We start from the raw sequence: 21,679 nt of genomic DNA on the forward strand, positions 1-21,679 counted from the left end.
TGATTTGTGATTGACAGAGACTATTTGGGTTTGCTATCGGGGGCCAGCCGTTTTATCATATGTAGCCATGGTCCAACGTCCTTCCAAGGACGATCATTACAAGTGGACAGAGAGACATGTGGAATCGATCCCTCTATGGTGAGAGGGTGTGGTCCACCTGCTGTTCTAGTTATATAAATCTATCTCTACTGCACAGCGGTGTTCATCCCAAAACAACCTTTTCAATGCCAGCATTTCAGGCTTCTCTAAATTTCTGAACCATTCAGTTTTGTATGGCACATCTCGCCCTCCTATATATATATATATGTATATACACTCACCGGCCACTTTATTAGGTACACCTGTCCAACTGCTCGTTAACGCAAATTTCTAATCAGCCAATCACATGGCAGCAACTCAATGCATTTAGTCATGTAGACATGGCCAAAACGATCTGCTGGAGTTCAAACCGAGCGTCAGAATGGGGGAGAAAGGTGATTTAAGTTACTTTGAACGTGGCATGGTTGTTGGTGCCAGACGGGCTGGTCTGAGTATTTCAGAAACTGCTGATCTACTGGGATTTTCACGCACAACCATCTCTAGGGTTTACAGAGAATGGTCCGAAAAAGAGAAAATATCCAGTGAGGGCAGTTCTGTGGGCGAAAATGCCTTGTTGATGCCAGAGGTCAGAGGAGAATGGCCAGACTGGTTCGAGCTGATAGAAAGACAACAGTAACTCAAATAACCACTCGTTACAACCGAGGTATGCAGAAGAGCATCTCTGAACACACAACACGTCGAACCTTGAGGCGGATGGGCTACAGCAGCAGAAGACCACACCAGTACTAGTAAGGTGTACCTAATGAAGTGGCCAGTGAGTGTATGTGCGGTGCAATGCAGGTTCTTGGGATGCATGTATTTTGTTCACATAGGGTTAGTAAGCTGGTGTGCTTTCTCAATGAGTTTCTGATTTACTGCATTCATTGCAGAGTCACATAATTTCTATTCATACACAAAATTCTGAGGTCTGGGGTCATATTTGGTGTCATATCTGAGGTCATATTTTGGGTCATATCTGTGGTCATATTTGACACATCCCTTGGGTTTGCATTTCAGTGGCACAGAGAATTGATCCATGACTGAGACACCAGATGCTCCTCTTGAATGCAGGAATCTTCCACTCACATTGGGCACTGTATGAAACTCATCTGCTTTGATAACTGAACTACCTGCTCCTGAATCTACCAAGAACGTAATTTAAATACCATTTACACATATACTGTAGACAGGGTAGGCATTTCTGTAAAAACTTCAGCAGTATACTTATCATATGTGCCTCCAGGAAAGTATTTTTGCTGCAGAAAATAAATAGCCGGATTTATCGCATCTATATCAGTATCAGGGACAGGAGTTAGCTTAAGCGTTTCCAGTGATTGTTTGTGCTGCACACGAAACATCCACCTCCTCATCCTGGTCCTCTTGCTCTGCCCCTACCTCGGCCTCGTCCTCGGCCTCAATGGTGGCTTCCTCGTTCTGAGGGAAGACTCTGAAGTGCGACCATCTGAAGTAGCATTTTTTGGGAGGTGCGTGTTTCTCGTCCTCATGCTTCTTGTACTTCTTCTTTCTCTCCAGATTCAACAGTATTTCGGGGTGAATGGTGTGTTGTTCATTGAGGTTCAGTTTACCAGTGTCCCAAGTTATGCATGTGTTCTTACAGGCTATGTGTACATGCGCGACCAAATTGCGGTATTGGCCGTTATCAGCAACATCCAAGTCTGGAACTTTTATCATCACAGGTCCATCTAGCCATACCGTTCACAAATGGTAAATATATATAGCTGAATATAGCTTTTCCTTGTTGTCAAGACGCATTAGTGGACCATGCTGGCCATCTGGATCTGTTTCAATGTCATGGACTTTGAGCGTTGATGAAAAGGGGTCATCTGATGTGTACCTCAGGGACTTCTCAGCATGCTTTGAACGTGAATGGGCACTGCGATGTGGATGGTGCAGGAATTGGTTAAGTGTCTTGGAGAAGTGGCATGGGCTCGGGCGATACATAGGAGGTGTTGTATCCTGCCAGTGGTCCTCTCTGATCTCGTTGAGCTGATGCTTGGTGTTCTATCATCGGCGCATTGGAAGCTGTCATGGTAGGCGGAGGCGGGGAACGTCCATCTGCAGATCGTGGTTACGTGCAATTTTATCATTAGATTTAGGTTGGGAACCTTTGTTTCTAACTTGTGTTTCTGTTTTCCATGTCTTAAAAAGCCAACCAATCTACAAACTGTCCTTTACTCTCCTGATCTCTTAACTTTCCATGTCATGCTTACATTTGTCTCTCACTAAAACTTCCCTCTTCAGGAAAAAACAAACTCTTGACAAAGAATCATGGCCATAGCTTACTTGCATGTGGGTGTGTTAACCATTCAGATTTTTCAATTTTTCTATTCTATTCTAATCCTGGCCTTATTTTGTTCCTTGCTGTTACAAATGCCCATGTCTCCTTTTCTTCTAAACAGATGCCCATGTCTCCTATTATATATACAGAAATTTAGCACAAAACCTTAGCACAGAATTCCTGCAGGAACCGTCGCAGACCTGCTTTTCCCTCTGGAAGGGTCCCTCAGTGGATTATGATGACCTAGCTAAAACATACAATAATTTCTAACACGCTGACATTCCTGTCATGTCTTCTACTGTGTTACCTGATCAACAAGTCAGTGATCCTCGACACATCCCAAGTCTAAGTAATGTCTTTACCGGTTTTGTACAGTTCGTGCAAGAATTCAACTTACTCAGATTCTGTTGAACTTGGTGCTGAACAGAAGTATCCAAGCTCCGCAGCTTCTAATGTCAATATAACGCCTTCGAGGTGTCGTATACTACACCTTCCCAGATTTCTCCAGCTGCTCAACTGTGAGGTCCCATCTGTGGTGTCAAATCTGAGTTGTGGTGGAAATCTGAGAATTTAGTCAAAAAGACCAAGAAGACAAAGAATATATATAAAACAGCAAGTAACTTTATTCTCTGCTGAGAGTTTTGTGTTTAACACAAAACACAATGTTTTGTGTGTGTGTGTGTCTGTGTATGTGTGTGTGTGTGTGTGTATGTGTGTATGTGCGTGTGTGTGTATGTGTGTGTGTGTGTGTGTCTGTGTGTATGTGTGTGTGTATGTGCGTGTGTGTGTATGTGTGTCTGTATGTATGTGTGTGTGTGTATGTGTATGTGTGTGTGTGTGTATGTGTGTATGTGCGTGTGCATGTGCGTGTGTGTGTATGTGTGTGTGTGTGTATGTGTGTGTGTCTGTGTGTGTGTGTCTGTGTGTGTGTGTATGTGTGTGTGTCTGTGTGTGTGTATCTGTGTGTGTGTGTATGTGTGTATGTGTGTGTGTGTGTGTGTGCATGTGTAGGTGTGTGTGTATGTGTGTGTGTATGTGTGTGTATGTGTGTATGTGTGTGCATGTGTGTGTGTGTATGTGTGTGTGTGTGTGTATGTGTGTGAATGTGTGTGTATGTGTGTATGTGTGTGTATGTGTGTGTGTGTATGTGTGTGTGTGTATGTGTGTATGTGTATGTGTGTATGTGTGTGTGTGTGTGTATGTGTGTATATGTGTGTGTATGTGTGTGTGTATGTGTGTATGTGTGTGTATGTGTGTGTATGTGTGTGTGCATGTGTATGTGTGTGTGTGTGTGTGTGTGTGTATGTGTTTTCAGCATTGATCTAGAGATTCTCCACCAGTTTAATTTGGGCTGTTACATTACAGTATAAGAGTAATAGTGATAAAGGATTAAACTACAACTCAAGTACAACAAGTAAGTCATCTGTGTAGTCTTTCATAAATATCACATCTTTTGTTAATTCAGGGTTGTTTCAATTGTTTAAAACGGAACGATCTGCTCTGTGATCAGCCAAAAGAAGCAGACGAATAACAAACCCAGACTGTGGTCACTATGAATCTGTTTATAATCTCATGTTATAGGCTCCTGAAAGTGATGTGTGATCTAATTCGTCCACGGCTTCAGTAACAGCTAAATATTCTTCATTTCATATCTTTAAAAATGTAAAAACTGATTACAAAAGAAACTGTTTACCAATAAGATACATACAGTACAAAACCATGTGTAATTAACTGTGTTACACGAATTGCACTATGGATGATGATGATGATGGTGATGATGATGATGGTGATGATGATGATGATGATGAGTCTCATGATGTTTCCTTCTCTTTTAAATTACAGTACATTCTGAGAAATAAAAAAAAGAAAGAAAATGTTTATTTATTTATTTATTTATTTATTTATTTATTTATTTATTTATTTTTTGATGATTCTTACGTCTTGCTCACTCTGTTCTGTTACTTTTTGATGGTTATATAAAAGAGTTTAGACCCTTGTCAAAAATCTAGTAATACACTTTTTAGATATTTTTATGAGAATTTCGATCATCTTTTTGAGTCGTTCCTATAAGATTCCTAGAGGAGTTAGATATCCTGTAGGCGCATTTCTACACCATTTATTTCTAAGATCCGTCCGGGTTCCTGTTCAAGTTTATATGGCAATTCAATGTGATATTTAAAAAAAATTCTGGTCGTGGTGCAAGTGATAAGGATGTGCTGAGGATGATGGGAAATGTAGTTCACTGCCAGAATTAGGAGCAATGAAATAAATATCAATAATTTCCAAGATTTTATTTTGTGATAAATTATTTTAACATAATCCACATTACAACAGATTCAGTCAGAGAAGAGCTGCATCGAGGTAATAATTCTCTGTGTATAAAAAGCCTCTTTTTTTCCCTGAACATATAGATTACTCTCAGATCCCAGGATGTGAAGACAATTCTGAATGAAAATCACTGACCCCTGCTTTAATGTGTATCTGTCTCTGTCTTGTCTCCTTTAACTCAGGTGCCTTGTCCTACGCTGAGCTGGGAACCAGTTTCAAAAAGTCTGGTGCTCATTATACATATATCCTTGAGACACTTGGGCCACTTCCTGCTTTCCTGAGGCTTTGGTCTGAGTTCATTTTTATCAGGTCAGCTTGTGACTGTTTGCTTTCTCATTTCAATTCAGTTCAGTTTAATTGATTTAGTTGTATATTACTTGCAACAATAGACATCATGGAAGCAAATTAAAAATTAGTTTGGAAGAGTACCCGGAGGAAACCCCCGAGGCACGGGGAGAACATGCAAACTCCACACACACAAGCCGGAGGTGGTAATCGAACCCACAACCCTGGAGGTGTGAGGCGAACGTGCTAACCACTAAGCCACCGTGCCCCCGGGGATAGAAATTACAAACTCTAAATCATGGTGCCTTAAAAAGCTGACAGACTGAGAGCTGTGATTGGATTCTGGATGTCGTGAAACAGGAACAGGACGTCACACCTTTAGTGATGTCAGAGTCACACTACCAGTCGTGTCTCTGAGATATACTAATGATGCTGAACTTTTTTTTTGTTTGAATGTCCACTTAAGAACATGTTTTATATCCACGTTACATGAATATTAAAAGTTACAAAATCGTTACAAGATTAAATCAGTATACTTGTAGATAACAGAAAAGTTTGTTTTATGAGTCACTCTAGATTTCCTTGTCACATGGGAAAGTCACAGCTAAGTGTGTTTTTATTTTCCTTTTCTTTGCAGACCTGCAGTGACCGCGTATATTGCCCTGGCTTTCGGACACTACGTCGTAGAGCCGTTTTTCACGCCGTGCCCAGCTCCTCTGCCATTAGTCAAATTAACCAGTTTTCTTGCAATGAGTGAGTTAAAACTGAATACAAATGAACTTTTTAGTACACCACCATCTAACCCACGAGTACAGTGCATTCCTTTGCCGTTCAACTGTATTTCCTTTATAAGTTCCTCCAGTTTCCTCAGGTTTCCTCTGATCTCCCAAAGACATGCTGGAAGACCAAATTTAGTCAGGATAAATGGAAAACAAAATAACAAAAAAAAAAAAACACTTATTCTACACAGGGTCACAAGGAACATGGAGTCTATCCCATGGGCAGATGGATGAAATGCCAACCCAATCGCAGAGCAACCTCTCTCTCTCTCTCTCTCTCTCTCACACACACACACACACACACACACACACACATCTTTGTACTGAGGGAGGAAACTGGAGTACCCAGAGAAAACCTCTGAATCACATGGACAATATACAAACACCACACAAAGGGAGGATGTACGTACGAATCAAAGTTTCGACCCTGGAGGCAAACCTGCTATCCACTAATACACTGTGATCTCCAAAAGAAATAACATACCATAATAATAACCCATAATAATAAACAGTGACATACTCTATTCCAATTGCATCACTTTGTTATTAACGGTGTTATTAATGTATTATAAACATACTGTGTTATTCCAGCATTTTTGGTGGCAGTGAACTGCTGGAGTGTATCGCTGGCCTCTCGTACACAAGTCATCCTCCTGATCGTTAAGATCTCTGCTCTGGTTCTGATCATCATCCCAGGAATTATGGCCCTGTCCAAAGGTAGCACAGATCTGATTCTGGACTAGATTTAATACAGTATAACTGTATGATCAAGCAATGATGCGCTAAATGGTCTATGTAAAAAAACTTGTTTTTAACTCCCTCTTCAGGTCAAACTGAAAACTTTGAGAATGCTTTTAATTCAGAGTCACTCACATTGAAAAAGCTGCCTTTAGCCTTCTACTCAGGACTTTATGCTTATTCTGGATGGTAAGTGATGTGTTTTTTTTTAAATACAGTTTACATGCATTAAAATTAAATAAAATAAGCATGTGAATAAAAAAAAGCCCAATGTTGCATTTCTCTCAGTAGCATGTAGGCACAGGTCTATTCAGGTGTATCTACACACTGCTCTGTGAAATCCTGTTTGTCTTTGCCTTCAGGTTTGCATTAAACTTTGTGACAGAGGAGGTAATCAATCCCAAAAGGTTTGTACAACAGGTAGAGAATAAAAAAGATCCCAAGGCATCATCACATCTGTTCTTACCTTTATATTTACACTCGTTTCTTGCTGTTTCTTGTCAGAAACATTCCACTGGCCATCATTCTGTCCATGGTCACAGTTACTATATTATACGTGCTGGTGAATGTAGCCTATTACACTATGATGACCGAAGACGAGCTGTTGAGATCCGACGCCGTAGCAGTAGTCAGTATGTTAGAAATATCAAACGGTGATTGATTTTTTAAAGGTCAAATTATTCACTGTCTAATTTTTTCATCACACAGACTTTCACCAGTAAAGCCCTGCCCAGGATGGCATCACTGGTGCCCTTACTGGTAGCCATGTCCTGTCTTGGAGCCATGAACGGTGGGATCTTTGCAGTACCTAGGTATAGATTCTGTTCAAAGGAAACACATTGTCCCATTTATTTATTCTGCATCCTGTCTATTTAATCTGTTTCCTCATATTTTAATGTGTCTGTGTGTCTGTGTGTAGAATGTTATTGGTGGCTGCCAGAGAGGGACAATGGCCAGTTCTGTTTTCCATGATACACATACGCAGAAAGACACCGATGCCTGCTGTACTGTTGCTGGTAATGTATTGTATTGTTGTAATGGCTGCTTCTACTGAATCATATATATTTGGTTTTACTGTTATTGCCTTTTCCCCTCAAGGGAGCCTGAAAATATTTCATTCATTCATTCATTCATTCATTCATTCAAGTATTAGGACAAACACACGAATATGTATCTATACATTCTGACCAATCAGATATAAGCATTTATGCACTTTGTGGAATGTAACGCTGTTTTAATGTAAGTTTTGTTCACCAGCGTTTAGTTGATGCAGTAACAACAGGCGGTTACTGGAAAATACTTAACACCAGTATAGTAAGAGTAACTCTGCTTGACTTGTGGCTGCATTGAATAAACCCATCTGTGAATATTTTTCATTAACAAAACGTTTCATTTTGTTCGATCCCTTATGTATGATGGACTGTCTCACTTCTTGTTGTTACAGTCCCCTCTAACTGTGATCATGGTGGCAAAAGGAGAAATTTATCAGTTGATCAACTTCGCTTCCTTCTCACGCTGGCTCTTCGTTGCCTTGGTTACGCTGGGGCTCGTCGTCCATCGCTATCGATTCCCAGACCATCCAAAAGCTTTTAAGGTTTCAAACTAGATAATGAACTTACTTATTTCATAACCACAATGATAACCATATTAAATATATATATATATATATATATATATATATATATATATATATATATATATATATATATATATATATATTTTTTTTTTTTTGCTGTTTTATCGCTGCAGATGTTTTGAATGACAGATGTTTATAAAAGATCAAATCGTTGATTAAATTTGTGAAATAATTAAAGCTGAAATGAGAGCATCTATCTATCTGTCTGTCTGTCTGTCTGTCTGTCTGTCTATCTATCTATCTATCTATCTATCTATCTATCTATCTATCTATCTATCTATCCATCTATCCATCCATCTATCTATCTATCTATGCATGAGCCTAGGTTCCTCTGGCTGTTCCTGTCATCTTCACAGTGGTGTGCTTCTTCATTGTGGGTCTGTCTCTGTATTCAGACCCCTGGAACACAGGTTGCAGTTTGGGTGTTACATTCACTGGGATCCCAGTGTACTACCTGACCGTGAAACACTCATATGTTCCGACCCGTTGGAGAAAAGCCTTTGGTGAGTTTCCTTCCTCGACCAAATGTAAACGCATTGTTGTTAGACATGTTTGTTGTCTGTGTACACTTGTCAGTTCATCTCCAGTAAGCACTTTATTCTGGTGCGTGTCACAGTGGATGTAAAGCCTGTCCCCAGAACAACTGTGTATAAGGTGTGAATACACTCGACCTGGGACACCTGTCAATCACAGGGGCTATGTGACTATGCAGTTTGTAATAAGCACTATACAAACAAATTGTGTTCACAAAACTGGTGTTCGTATTGTTGTTACCCAGCCAGTGTTGGTGGGTCTGGTGACATGCTGCGTTCTTGGGTTTTTACTTCAACACAATCAAAAATTTTATGTTAAAATATTCTACAGATGTTTACTTCATCCCAATTACAAGCAATACCTTTATTATATCACATTTTTTAATTAAAGTGCTACTCGTTTTTTGTTGTTTTTAAATAAAATATAATAAAAAAAAAGAAAAAAAAGAAAATTAAATTTAATCATGTTATGAGTGGAATAAAATCAACAAATTTACAAGGAAGCAAAGTTTTTCAAAACTATTGATGTTTATGAATATGGGTCCCACAGACCTGAACAACATACAAGGGTTAATTGAATATTGAATAGAATTTCTTATACTGTTACTTCTTTTTCATTCTTTATATTAACCTTTAAAGGAGTTTTTAGTGGCCAGCAATATTATTTCCTCCCTTTGCTTTGTTTAGATTACTGCAGTAGACAACTTCAGATCTTACTGGAAGTAATACAGCAAGAAGTTCAGACCTACTGAAAGAACACTAAACGCTTCGGCTCCGTAGTCCGCATTAGGATCTCCTTGATTCGTCAACAAAACCGTCCAACAAACTCACAACGGATCGCCACGAACCAACCGATTCTCAAACAAATGTTTAGCGTAATAAGTAGTAGAAATAACATCCTGACCTTCAGCTGTGGAGTGTCTGTGGAGTCTGTATATAATGTAGCAGTATCAGCTTTGTTGATTTGTGCTGTAATTACAAGTAAATAAATAAATACTGTGAAACGCTAACCAGAGATCAGTCGTGTCAATTTAACTGACATTTATTGGAGAGTCATTTAATCTGGATTGTAGTATAGTGCTACTCAAAAAGAACACTTTCTGTCAAATCTCTGGACTTTCTACTGATAAATAATGCAATATATTTAATGATAAAATGATAGCGACTTGTATACCATGAAACAAACAAACAAACAAATAAATAAATAATGCTGATTTTTTATGTTGTTGTTTTTCGGCTGCTTCATGTTTGGAGACACTACGGCGAACCATCCAGTCCGCATATTCGGATTCTACATAGGTTTATCACCGGATGTGCTTCCTGACACAAACCCCCCTATTTTATCTGAACTCTGGGCTGAGACTGAGATTGTTCAACCCCTCACTGGCTGGGTTTGGTTCATTGCCTGGGAATCAAACCAGGGCCAAAGCAGTGAGAGAATAAGCTCCTGCCACTGGACCATTAGGAAATGCAAATAAAACACATAAAAAAATAAAAAGCATAATAAAAACCCTAAATCTAAAAATGTAAAATAAGAATTCTGTTGATCTGTTCTAATTTCATTATATTTTTGTTAAAACTTAAAAGAAAATAAATTAGTAAAGAATGAGAAAAGTAAATCAATAACCACACACACACACGTTCTAGTATCTCTTTTAGTAAAATCATGTACGTAGATAAAAGGTTACGTGTTTAAATGAATACTGCAGCCTTTTCAACGTAATGTTGTTCTCTCATTTTGGCTATTAGTGTCGATTGAAGCCTGAAAAGCGTCACACAACAAAGGAACTTTGATTGAATAATAAAGGTAACACTTTACAACAAAGGCTTTATCAGCAACCATCCTCACCGGAACTTGCTATCGTACTGCGCTTTATCTAAACAAACACTGAACTTGTCCCCGTATAATGACATAGCAACATCTCATTGCCAACTAACACTGTAACTGATTGCCAACTAACACCGTAACACCGTCCCCTTTTATAAGCCCTACAGAGTCCCTTCTACACTACAGAATAATAGTAATACATTTAAATGTATTAATCCATATAATGACTCGGGGCTCAAACAAGTCTTCATCTCCTCATCCCCTCTCTCCCACTGTTAGACTCCATTAGATTAGTCTCAAGCTCTTCTGATGCCGAGTAGTCAGCGGCAGTGAGCCTTCCTCAGCACAAGTGTATTCTCTTCTTTTATAGTGATATGTAGAAATGTATATTTGCATTTATATTAGCAATATAAATAAATTAATGAACTAATTCATTCATGAATCAACCGAAACACAAATTAAGGAGAGGAGATTTTACATTTACATCATTTAGCAGACACCCTTAACCAGAGCGACTTACATTATCTCCTTTTTGTACAACTGAGATTTAAGGGCCTTGCTCAGGGGCCCAACAGTGACAGCTTGGTGGCAACCTGGGATCAAACTCACAACCTTCCGATTGTCAACGCATGCAAGAGACCAGGACTGGGAGATGTGTTAAAACATAACTTTATCATTTATTCTATAATCCTGCACACCATGTTACAGCTGTTCATGTGTGTATAAGATATGAAATGAAATGCTGGAGTAAATAATACCAAAGAAACGGATAATAAGCTAATGTACTGACAGAGAGAATTGATGTAATTCCAAAGTGAGTTGAGCTTTTATGCAAAACTGCAGACTTGGCTTTTTTTTTCTTTAATCTACACGTGATAGCTTGAAGTGTTTGATATCAGTTTGTGTCTCAGTGGAAATGAATATTTTTACTTCACCCAGCCCTTTAGGAACTAGAAACACTGCAGCATAAATACAGTAGTAAGCTGCTGGCGTACGATGAACCGAGTGCCAAGACAAGATCGTTAAATTCATGAGGTAAAAAAAATACAAGAGAGAAATCTCAGTTCTATTCTACTGTATTGGAGAATTTGTTTACAGATCTGGTTTATTGTGTTGTTTCAGCTGCCAAAAAACTAAAAATAATAATAATTAGAAGAAAACCATCAGCTTCAATTCATCAAGTCATTTGTTTCCCCATCAATGTTAAAATCTTTGCATGCAGTAGTGTCTAATAAATTGCTCTGGTACAGGTACGGTGGATGGGAAGTGCAAAACAAATTAACAAATCCGAAAACAAATTAACAAATCCCAAAACACATGAACAAATCCCAAAACACATTAACAAATACCAAAACAAATTAACAAATACCAAAACAAATTAACAAATCCCTAAACATATATAAAAAAAACCAACAGATTCTGTTTCCGTTCTATCCAGTTTGCAATCAACAGCAAGAAAAATAAGATGAATGAAATCTATAACTGGATTGAAGACAATTTCCCTTACTTCAGAAATGTAGCTAAACCTGGCTGGAAGGTAACAAATTATTTTTTTTAATTTCATCTGGTGAAATCCGGTCATCTGATGTGTACCTCAGGGACGTCTCAGCATGCTTTGTACGTGAATGGGCACTGCAATGTGGGTGGTGCCGGAATTGGTTAAGTGTCTTGGAGAAGTGGCGTGGGCTCGGGTGATACATAGGAGGTGTTGTATCCTGCCAGTGGTCCTCTCTGATCTCGTTGAGCTGATGCTTGGTGTTCTATCAACGGTGCATTGGAAGCTGTCATGGTAGACGGAGGCGGGGAACGTCCATCTGCAGATTGTGGTTACGTGCAATTTTATCATTAGATTTAGGTTGGGAACCTTTGTTTCTAACTTGTGTTTCTGTTTTCCATGTCTTAAAAAGCAAACCAATCTACAAACTGTCCTTTACTCTCCAGATCTCTTAACTTTCCATGTCATGCTTACATTTGTCTCTCACTAAAACTTCCCTCTTCAGGAAAAAACAAACTCTTGACAAAGAATCATGGCCATAGCTTACTTGCATGTGAGTGTGTTAACCATTCAGATTTTTCAATTTTTCTATTCTATTCTAATCCTGGCCTTATTTTGTTCCTTGCTGTTACAAATGCCCATGTCTCCTTTTCTTCTAAACAGATGCCCATGTCTCCTATTATATATACAGAAATTTAGCACAAAACCTTAGCACAGAATTCCTGCACGAACCGTCACAGACCTGCTTTTCCCACTGGAAGGGTCCCTCAGTGGATTATGATGACCTAGCTAAAACATACAATAATTTCTAACACGCTGACATTCCTGTCATGTCTTCTACTGTGTTACCTGATCAACAAGTCAGTGATCCTCGACACATCCCAAGTCTAAGTAATGTCTTTACCGGTTTTGTACAGTTCGTGCAAGAATTCAACTTACTCAGATTCTGTTGAACTTGGTGCTGAACAGAAGTATCCAAGCTCCGCAGCTTCTAATGTCAATATAACGCCTTCGAGGTGTCGTATACTACACCTTCCCAGATTTCTCCAGCTGCTCAACTGCTACAGTAGGTCCCATCTGGGGTGCCATAGAATTGTGGTGGAAATCTGAGAATTTAGTCAAAAAGACCAAGAAGACAAAGAATATATATAAAACAGCAAGTAACTTTATTCTCTGCTGAGAGTTTTGTGTTTAACTAAAACAACTTTTTATATATTTTTTTGTTTTTAAACAAAAATTTTCTGGTTTGTGTGTGTGTGTGTGTGTGTGTGTGTGTGTATGTGTGTGTGTGTGTGTGTGTGTGTGTGTTTATGTGTGTGTGTATGTGTGTATGTGTGTGTGTATGTGTATGTATATGTGTGTGTGTGTATGTGTGTGTATGTGCGTGTGTATGTGTGTGTGTGTGTGTGTGTATGTGTGTATGTATGTGTGTGTGTGTGTGTGTATGTGTTTTCAGCATTGATCTAGAGATTCTCCACCAGTTTAATTTGGGCTGTTACATTACAGTATAAGAGTAATAGTGATAAAGGATTAAACTACAACTCAAGTACAACAAGTAAGTCATCTGTGTTGTCTTTCATAAATATCACATCTTTTGTTAATTCAGGGTTGTTTCAATTGTTTAAAACGGAACGATCTGCTCTGTGATCAGCCAAAAGAAGCAGACGAATAACAAACCCAGACTGTGGTCGCTATGAATCTGTTTATAATCTCATGTTACAGGCTCCTGAAAGTGATGTGTGATCTAATTCGTCCACGGCTTCAGTAACAGCTAAATATTTGTTGTTAAAAAAACAAACAAACGCAGTCTCCCATATTTTGATGACAATACAAAGTTTTTAACTACAATGGTATGAAAAAGTGTTTGCCCCTTTCTGATTTTTTTTGCACTTTTGTCACACTTAAATGTTTTAGATCAAACAAATTTAATTAGTCAAAAATAACAAGTAAACACAACATGCAGTTTTTTAAGGAAGGTATTTTTTATTAAGGGTAAACAAGATCCAAGCCTACATGGCCCTATGTGAAAAAGTGTTTGCCCCGTAAACCTAATAACTGGTTGGTCCACCCTTAGCAGCAAGAACTGCAATCAAGTGTTTGTGATAACATTTACATTTACATTTACATTTACATTAACATTTACATTAACAGCATTTGGCAGACACCCTTATACAGAGCAACGTACAAAAGTGCTTAAGTCTCTATCATTGGATACATTAAGTCTGGTAATGAAATCTTTCGATAAAGTTTTAATTAAAAAAAAAAAAAAAAAGGTGGCAAGGCGAGTAATTGTAATTACTAATAAAAGTATAAGGGGGGCACGGTGGCTTAGTGGTTAGCACGTTCGCCTCACACCTCCAGGGTTGGGGGTTCGATTCCCGCCTCCGCCTTGTGTGTGTGGAGTTTGTATGTTCTCCCCTGCACCCACACTCCGTCCAGGGTGTATCCTGCCTTGATGCCCAATGATGCCTGAGATAGGCACAGGCTCCCCACATCAATTTGTGCTACTATAACTCTGTATTGAACCACTTTGTGCTGCTATAATCTTATATTTAATCACGTGTGTGTGTTGTGTGTGTGTCTCACTCACACACGCAGAAAGCACATTTGCACCTTGTATGAAAAAGTTTGCGGCTCTTAAAAAAGCCTTTAATTCAATTCTTCTCTATCTCGCAGTTCACTCAAACAGCAGTGATGACGGCCGTGGTGACGGCCTTTGTGCCCTCAGACACGGCGTTCTTGGCCAACTCTCCAGGAGGCAACAGACGCACGGCAGAAATTATAAAAATTTCTATACTTCTGCATAAATAAAGACTTCCTGTCTTTACTTCCTGGATTCTCTTCACATCCCTGCCCTGCCCCGAAGCTTCCATGGTATGACTTTCTAGAGTAACAGCCACCTAGCAGCCACAAATGCAGAGGGGTGGAAGCGGCTGCTGCATTTGAGAAGACGTAGCACCTGCATCCAGCACTGGATTCTCGACGTTCCTCCCGGTCGGGTGAGGCCGTGTTCTAGACCTTGGTGTTGCTGTTCGAGTGAACTGCGAGAGAATGAGTAACACCCGGCTATCGGCTGCTGTATTTATAGGCTGACATTGTAATTCTGCACAAGAGAACAAATGTGTGTTATTGGTCATAATCCCAAAGCTCCTGCTGCGGAGCGCCTCCTCCCGCTCCTCCTACACACTGACTCCTCCCCTCTGTGTCCGCTGTGCTTTGTTCCCCTTCCACCGTTTTACACTTTCAACACAACGCAGAAGAAAACCCACTGAATATATACCTCTCTATCTTTCTCTTTTTCTTTCATATTGTGTGTGTGTGTGTGTAACACGTGTATTTTTTTCCCTTTTTCTGTTTTTCATAATGTACAAAACACAACTATATAACACATAAAATAACAATTATCAGAATCAGAATCAGAAAGGTCTTTATTGCCAAGTATGTTTTCACATACGAGGAATTTTTTCTAGTACAGGAGCTCCACAGTGTAAACATATAGCAATGGTAAGACATGAATACATAAATAATAGACAGTTGTATGTGCAAATTGAGATGTAAGTGTGCAAATTAAAGTAAAGATGTGCAAATTCAAATATAGATGTGCAAAATAAAATATAAATGCATACTTGTAGACAATGTAAGAAACACGAGAAAGAAGAAAATCTAGGAACAGAAACTAACACTAAAATGATCCATTTACATCCCTGTAGTAAGCATACAGACACCATCAGGTAGTAACAGGGTAACATCTGATCTAGAAGTGCCTGTCAATCATTTAAAAGTGACTTCTGCTTCACATTTACATACAGATACAAATATGAATATGTGGAGCAGTAAACAGCTACAGATTCAGGTAATAACACAGACATAAATGAAGACATGAGACGTGTGTTTGTTGATGTGGATCATGGCAAAAACAAGGGAGATTTCTGAGGCCTTCAGAGAAAGTTATTTTTGCTCATCAGGCTGGAAAAGGTTCCAAAATCATCGTAAAAGAGTTTGGAGTGTAAAAATCTATAATCAGTGTTACCTATGAAATGATGACATTAACTTGGATCTGCATTTTGTCTTTTATTCCTCTAGTGCAGAACTCACAATGCACACATTTGGTCGTTGTTGCTGTTGTTTTTTTGTTGGAGTTTAGAACTGCAGATCGATGCCACAGGTTTGTGTTTTTTTTTTCTCCTGCGAGTTTTAAGGCTAATATATAGAGTAAATAACCACTGACAAAGTGTGTTAAAGCGTCAGTATTTGGCTGACCGAGTGTTATTACTACTTTTATTTGTGTATATAATGTGTACAAGAGTAAAGTTTACGACTTGTTCCTTCTGAGTCTGCATTACTTTAGTGCATTATTAACCTTCACAATGTGTTGATAGAAATGTTATAGAGTGGAGTAACTGCCATAGCACCAACATCTGGTTGTCCTTATGTGACAATCTCATCCAATACAATAAAGAAACAAAGTGAAATTAATGCAGCAAAACCAGAAAAACCAAATAAAAGACAACAAAGACACAAAGCAAGGAAGAAGGAAGTTATGGAAAATAAACTAAAGGAAATGGGGACACTGTTGTATGAAATAAAGAAAGTGAATGTATCTGATTAAAACTGTGAAGAAGAGATCCAGAAGGAAGCTGATACAACAACAGGAGGAACAGACACTGTACCTAGACAGTTGGATAAAGACCCATCATCTTGCTGAAAGAAGATTATTGAATTGTTATAAGTTTTCTTTTTCATTTTATAGAACGTTAAGTTTTCTTCACCTTTTATACGAACTTACGTAATCGTTTGTATGCTCAAGAAATGATGTAATGTTCAGTAGCATGTTTAAATGTCAAGATAGAGAGTAACATTGAAAGCTTGATGTGAAATCACAAGGTTTTGTTGTCAGCAGTATAAAAAACACACGGCATAAAAACACACAATCAGCAGCGGCAAAAAACCTGAAGAACTAATTATATTTATGTATGTATATTTATGTATATACATTATTTTTCACTTATATTTTCATATTTTATATAGTTTTTTTATATAGTTGATACTTTTTTATTTATCTATCTCCTTTTGGTTTTGGTTTATTTTTTTTATCCTAAATTGTATTCCTTTTTTTATGCTTATATACCGGACAGTTGTAAAAAGCATGTCACTGCATGTCGTACCCTGTATGTACGTGTATGTGACCAATAACTTTTGGTTTTATTTTTATTTTTTGACACTTGGAGACTGTTTCTTGGTTTGTTATTTTATTTTCTTCTACTTACACTAGAATTGTTTGATTATTTGAAGCAGATTTTATTTGTAATTTTACTTTACATATATTACACACATTTATCTGTATTACACCGCTTTTAATAAAAACAAGGCTTCCCATTGTGAGGATCCTGAAAAGACAAGAAGGTCGAAGTCTGACTCCTTCATCTAAAGATACAAACAATAGATTAGGTAGAAGAACTTGAAGAGGACCGAGGGACTTGGAAGGACACCTGCGTTCAAGGTAAGACCAACTCTGATAGCTGATCTTGTGTTTTCAATACTAACCCAGTTAGGTAATAATAGTGTGGAAGGTTTTCTACACAATCTGAAAACAAGTGTCACTGAGGGACACGTACGTCAGTATAAATGACTTCAGGTGTAATATCTTTTTGGTCAGAGCAGCGTGTCACAGCAGGTTAGAGTACACAAAAAAGTGAAACAGCTTTCTCATTCTTTTAAAGTTTGTTTCTACACTGAATTGATCCAGATTTTTCCATTTGAACCTTTTTTTTTTAGTTTGCTTAAAAGTAACCAGCACCACTCCTGGTAAAACTTGCACTGATTCCGTTCACTCAGAGGACATTTCTACTTCAGAGCAGAGGATTGACAAGTCACATGACCTCATGACGTAGTGCCAGCTCGCTTCGAAATAATCTTTTGACCGCGATTATTTTTTTTTCGCTCGCATTGAAAGAGAGTGTTCTGCACAAGAAAACTCCTGTTCAATAAGGTAGGATGTCAGTCTTATTTTCAGACCTTAGGTTAAATAGCTTTTGCATTGTCAAATTTATGATAAGTGTCATGAACTACAGACCAACTTCATATGCTGTACCGACGGTGTGCTTGTTAGCCAGTATTAACTAGCTAAGCTCACGTTTAACTTTTCCCAAACCCATAAGAAAACTTGGCAAAACTGATAAATCAAACTCTATATTAGCTACATTTCAGTAATGCAGGCCAAAGATATGAAAAATGAATAGTTATGTGGTGAAAATACAATATAAATACTTGTGACATGCTAGCAGCATGCTTGTGGGCTACGGGGTTCATCTTGGCGCGTAACCTTAAGAACAATGCTGTCAGGTCATGTACTTGTGCTACATGTATTATATTAGTATTTCATACGGTAACTTTTTTTTGGGGGTTACCCGTGGTACTGTTTAAGGCCAGTGCTTATACTACTCTGTCTCGACCTGTGTTTGCCAGAGGGTGGGGGTTCCTCTGTCAGCCACACACACACACACACTCTCAGGTGGAGACGCAAAGGAGAGCGTTAATGTATGTGGATACTTTTTCTGAAGTTGACAAATGTTGACATTATTTCAAGTGCTCTGTCTCTGGTGAATAGAAATCAATTAATTACAACTTACATTTCACCTCTTTACCATCGGTGAGGTGACGTTACGTAAAATGGCAGAGGTTAAACATATTTGCCTGTTCACACAAACATAGCTCTCATTTTACTGTAATCGAGTTTTGCAGCCTGGCTGTGTCCAATGCACTGTTCGGAAAAGCAGTCCGCCTGAATAGCTAACAGTCCAAGGTAAACACAATAAGACCTGGATGATTGAGAATCGTCACCGACATAAGACGTCTCCATGTGGTAAGCACATTGCATGTCCTATGATGTCTTGCAGCTACAGCACGTAAGGCACTTAAGTAAAGTTGGCCACATATTCACAGATTGGAGTTTCCCGAGTCAATAACTCCTGAGATAAACGCTGTTAGTACACAAATAACTTTTCTATCGTAGTAATGTAGAGAGGCAGCTACAACACAATTCTCCTCAAAATATTCAAAATCAGCTTTCCTCCACGGTGGACAAAATACACAAGTCTCTATGTGCAGACGACTGAGAGACAGATTTCAAGGGACCGTCTGCAAAGTGCAAAACCCCAAAAGCAAATACTATAAAAAACAGTCACTAACTTCACTGTAATACACTGTACTGTCACCAGCTCACACATCACTGATGTCCTGATAGTTATACTACAACACTTATTTGGGGGAAATGTGTGTTACGCTCTCAGGAGGCTCAGGTTCAGGATGCTCGCCCTCAGGGAGGTCGTGACTCAGATCAGGTCCGGGGACTGGTTCGTCACAATAGATCTGGACGATGTGTACTTTCACATTTCCATCCTCTCTGCACACAGGAGGTTCCTGAGGTTTGCTTTCGGGGGCGAAGCTTACCAATATCGGGTCCTCCCGTTCAGCCTAGCACTCTTGCGTGGGTTTTGACTAAACACCAGCAAAAGTGTGCTCTCTCCAGCGCAGAGAACCGCCTTTTTGGGCGTGATATGGGACTCGGCCAGGATGCAGGCACGGTTGTCACCTGCTCGGGTCGAAGTCGTCCTCACCTCGGTCAGGAGAGTGCGGGAAGGCCAGCCACTCACTGTGAGGCAGTTTCAGAGGCTGCTGGGTCTCATGGCAGTGGCGTCCAGCGTAATCCTGCTCGGCCTCCTGCACATGAGGCCCCTCCAGTGGTGGCTCCGGGGCAGAGGGTTTTCTCTCAAGGGAAACGCATTTCGTTCCATCAAGGTCTCGTGGCGTGCCCTTCGAGCCTTGGATGTTTGGCAGGACCAAACATTTCTGTCCCAAGGCCCCGTGTTGGGAGATCCATGTCATCGCGTGACGCTAACGACGGACACTTCCCTCACGGGGTGGGGTGCAGTCATGAGTGGCCACTCCGCCCAGGGTCTGTGGAGCGGCCCACGTCTCTCGTGGCACATACATTGCCTGGAGATGATGGCGGTGTTTTTGGGGTTAAAACACTTCCTCCCGGACCTGCGAGATCGCCATGTATTGGTCCACACGGACAATACTGCGGTGGTCTCCTACATCAACCACCAAGGGGGTCTCCGTTCTCGACCTTTGTACAAGCTAGCATGAGCGGTCCTCTTGCGGTCTCGGGACAGACTCCTCTCTTTGAGGGCCATTTATATCCCGGGACGGTTGAATGTCAGACCAGATGCCCTGTCGAGGCAGGGGCCGAGGCCTGGGGACTGTCGTCTCCACCCCGAGTTCTGCAGAGCCCAGGTGGATCTGTTTGTGACCCGGGAGATCTCGCACTGTCCCCTCTGGTTCTCTCTCTCTCACCCAGCCCCGTTAGGTCTGGATGCCATGGTGCAGTCGTGGCCGAGGCTACGCCTGTACGCTTTTCCCCCGATCACACTGCTCCCTGGAGTTCTGGAGAGAGTTCGCCGGGATGGAGTCCGTCTCCTCCTGGTAGCACCTCGATGACCGGGCAAGCCGTGGTTTGCGGATCTGGTGTCCCTACTCGAGGGCCCTCCGTGGGAAATTCCCCCCAGGAGGGATCTCCTCTCACAGGCGGGCGGAACCCTGGTGCACCCAGAGCTGTGGAGGCTGTGGCTGTGGCCCCTGAGGGGGCACAGTTCATAGCGGCTGGTCTCGCTACCGAGGTAGTAGAGACCCTTCTCCACTCCAGAGCTTCCTCCACGAGGGGGTCGTACACCGCAAGATGGCGAATGTTTACGTCATGGTGCGAGCACCATGGCCTGGAACCAGTTAACTGCCCGATCAGCTCAGTTCTGGAGTTCTTACAGGAACAGTTTGCTGCTGGGTTAACCCCCTCGACCCTGAAGGTTTACGTGTCTGCAATCGTGGCATATAGCACCCCGCCGACGGGGCAGTCGCTGGGTAGGCACCCATTGGTGACACGTTTCCTCCGCGGCGCCCAGAGGCTGAGGCCCGGGACGCAACCCAGAGTGTCTGTCTGGGATCTGGCAGTTGTGCTGGTGACTCTATCGGATGATTTCCTTGGCGATTTCCTCCCTGAAGAGGATTGGGGATCTGCAGGCCCTGTCTGTGGCCCCGTCTCGCCTGGAGTTTGCCCCTGGCATGGCCAGTGTGTTTCTGTATCCGAAACCTGGGTACGTACCTAAGGTGCCTTCGGCCCCCTCACGACCTGTCGTGTTGCAGGCATTCTGCCCTCCTCCATTTACAGCCCCCGAACAGGAGCGACAGAACCGACTGTGTCCAGTGCGTGCACTGGTCACTTACCTCCGCAGGTCGAGTCTGTGGAGATAGTCGGAGCAGCTGCTCGTCTGATACGGCCCTAACAGGAAGGTTTTCCCGGCCGCTAAGCAGACGTTGAGCAGATGGGTAGTGAATGCGATTGTGTCGGCTCACGAGTCCTCTGGCCTCCCCGCACTGCTCGGGGTCCGAGCTCACTCCACCCGGGGTGTGGCGGCCTCTACGGCCTGGTCCGCTGGAGTGGCACTCCAAGACATCTGTGATGCTGCGAGTTGGTCCACCCCGCTGACCTTCGTCAGGTTCTATGACCTTGACCTCAGAGCCACCCCGGGCTCCTCTGTCCTACGTGCAGGTGCCGAGGCCCTCACTCTCTAAAGCAGGGTCTGGTCAGTGTGGCGTGATTGGACACTCGTTCCCATAGCGTTTCG

The 21,679-nt window shown here is 40.9% G+C and overlaps 2 protein-coding genes across 4 annotated transcripts in view; one reads left to right on the forward strand and one right to left on the reverse strand.

Moving 5' to 3' along the window:
- Positions 1-474: 474 nt before the first annotated feature.
- The window catches only part of LOC132859203 (putative uncharacterized protein FLJ46204), a 24,216-nt gene continuing 3,011 nt past the window's right edge, over positions 475-21,679 (reverse strand). The window contains exons 2-4 of one of the 3 annotated variants that reach the window (XM_060889865.1): positions 12,939-13,105; positions 2,775-2,939; positions 475-2,154 (exon numbers count right to left, since the gene is read on the reverse strand). The gene's annotated coding sequence lies outside the window, so the exon portion shown is untranslated. Of the gene's footprint in view, positions 2,155-2,774; positions 2,940-11,564; positions 12,319-12,938; positions 13,106-21,679 lie in introns of those variants that run through there. The other 2 variants (XM_060889866.1, XM_060889867.1) reach the window with 2 other exon arrangements.
- Positions 4,851-9,483, forward strand: LOC132858753 (cystine/glutamate transporter-like). Its single transcript, XM_060889213.1, has 11 exons — positions 4,851-5,014; positions 5,628-5,743; positions 6,361-6,486; positions 6,597-6,696; positions 6,870-6,914; positions 7,012-7,135; positions 7,216-7,319; positions 7,427-7,523; positions 7,952-8,101; positions 8,469-8,646; positions 9,364-9,483. The coding sequence occupies exons 1-11, from the start codon at positions 4,851-4,853 to the stop codon at positions 9,426-9,428; spliced, it is 1,269 nt and encodes a 422-aa protein (XP_060745196.1). The 3' UTR covers positions 9,429-9,483.

This window comes from Tachysurus vachellii, chromosome 16 (genome assembly GCF_030014155.1).
Source record: "Tachysurus vachellii isolate PV-2020 chromosome 16, HZAU_Pvac_v1, whole genome shotgun sequence".
Taxonomy (NCBI): Eukaryota; Metazoa; Chordata; class Actinopteri; order Siluriformes; family Bagridae; genus Tachysurus; species Tachysurus vachellii.

Excerpts from the sequence above, each read along its gene's own strand:
- LOC132858753 (XM_060889213.1), top strand. The coding sequence starts at position 4,851 with ATGTGTATCTGTCTCTGTCTTGTCTCCTTTAACTCAGGTGCCTTGTCC. Across the intron at positions 5,744-6,360 it reads AACCAGTTTTCTTGCAATGA|CATTTTTGGTGGCAGTGAAC; the intron begins GTGAGTTAAAAC and ends GTGTTATTCCAG. Across the intron at positions 7,136-7,215 it reads GATCCGACGCCGTAGCAGTA|ACTTTCACCAGTAAAGCCCT; the intron begins GTCAGTATGTTA and ends TTCATCACACAG.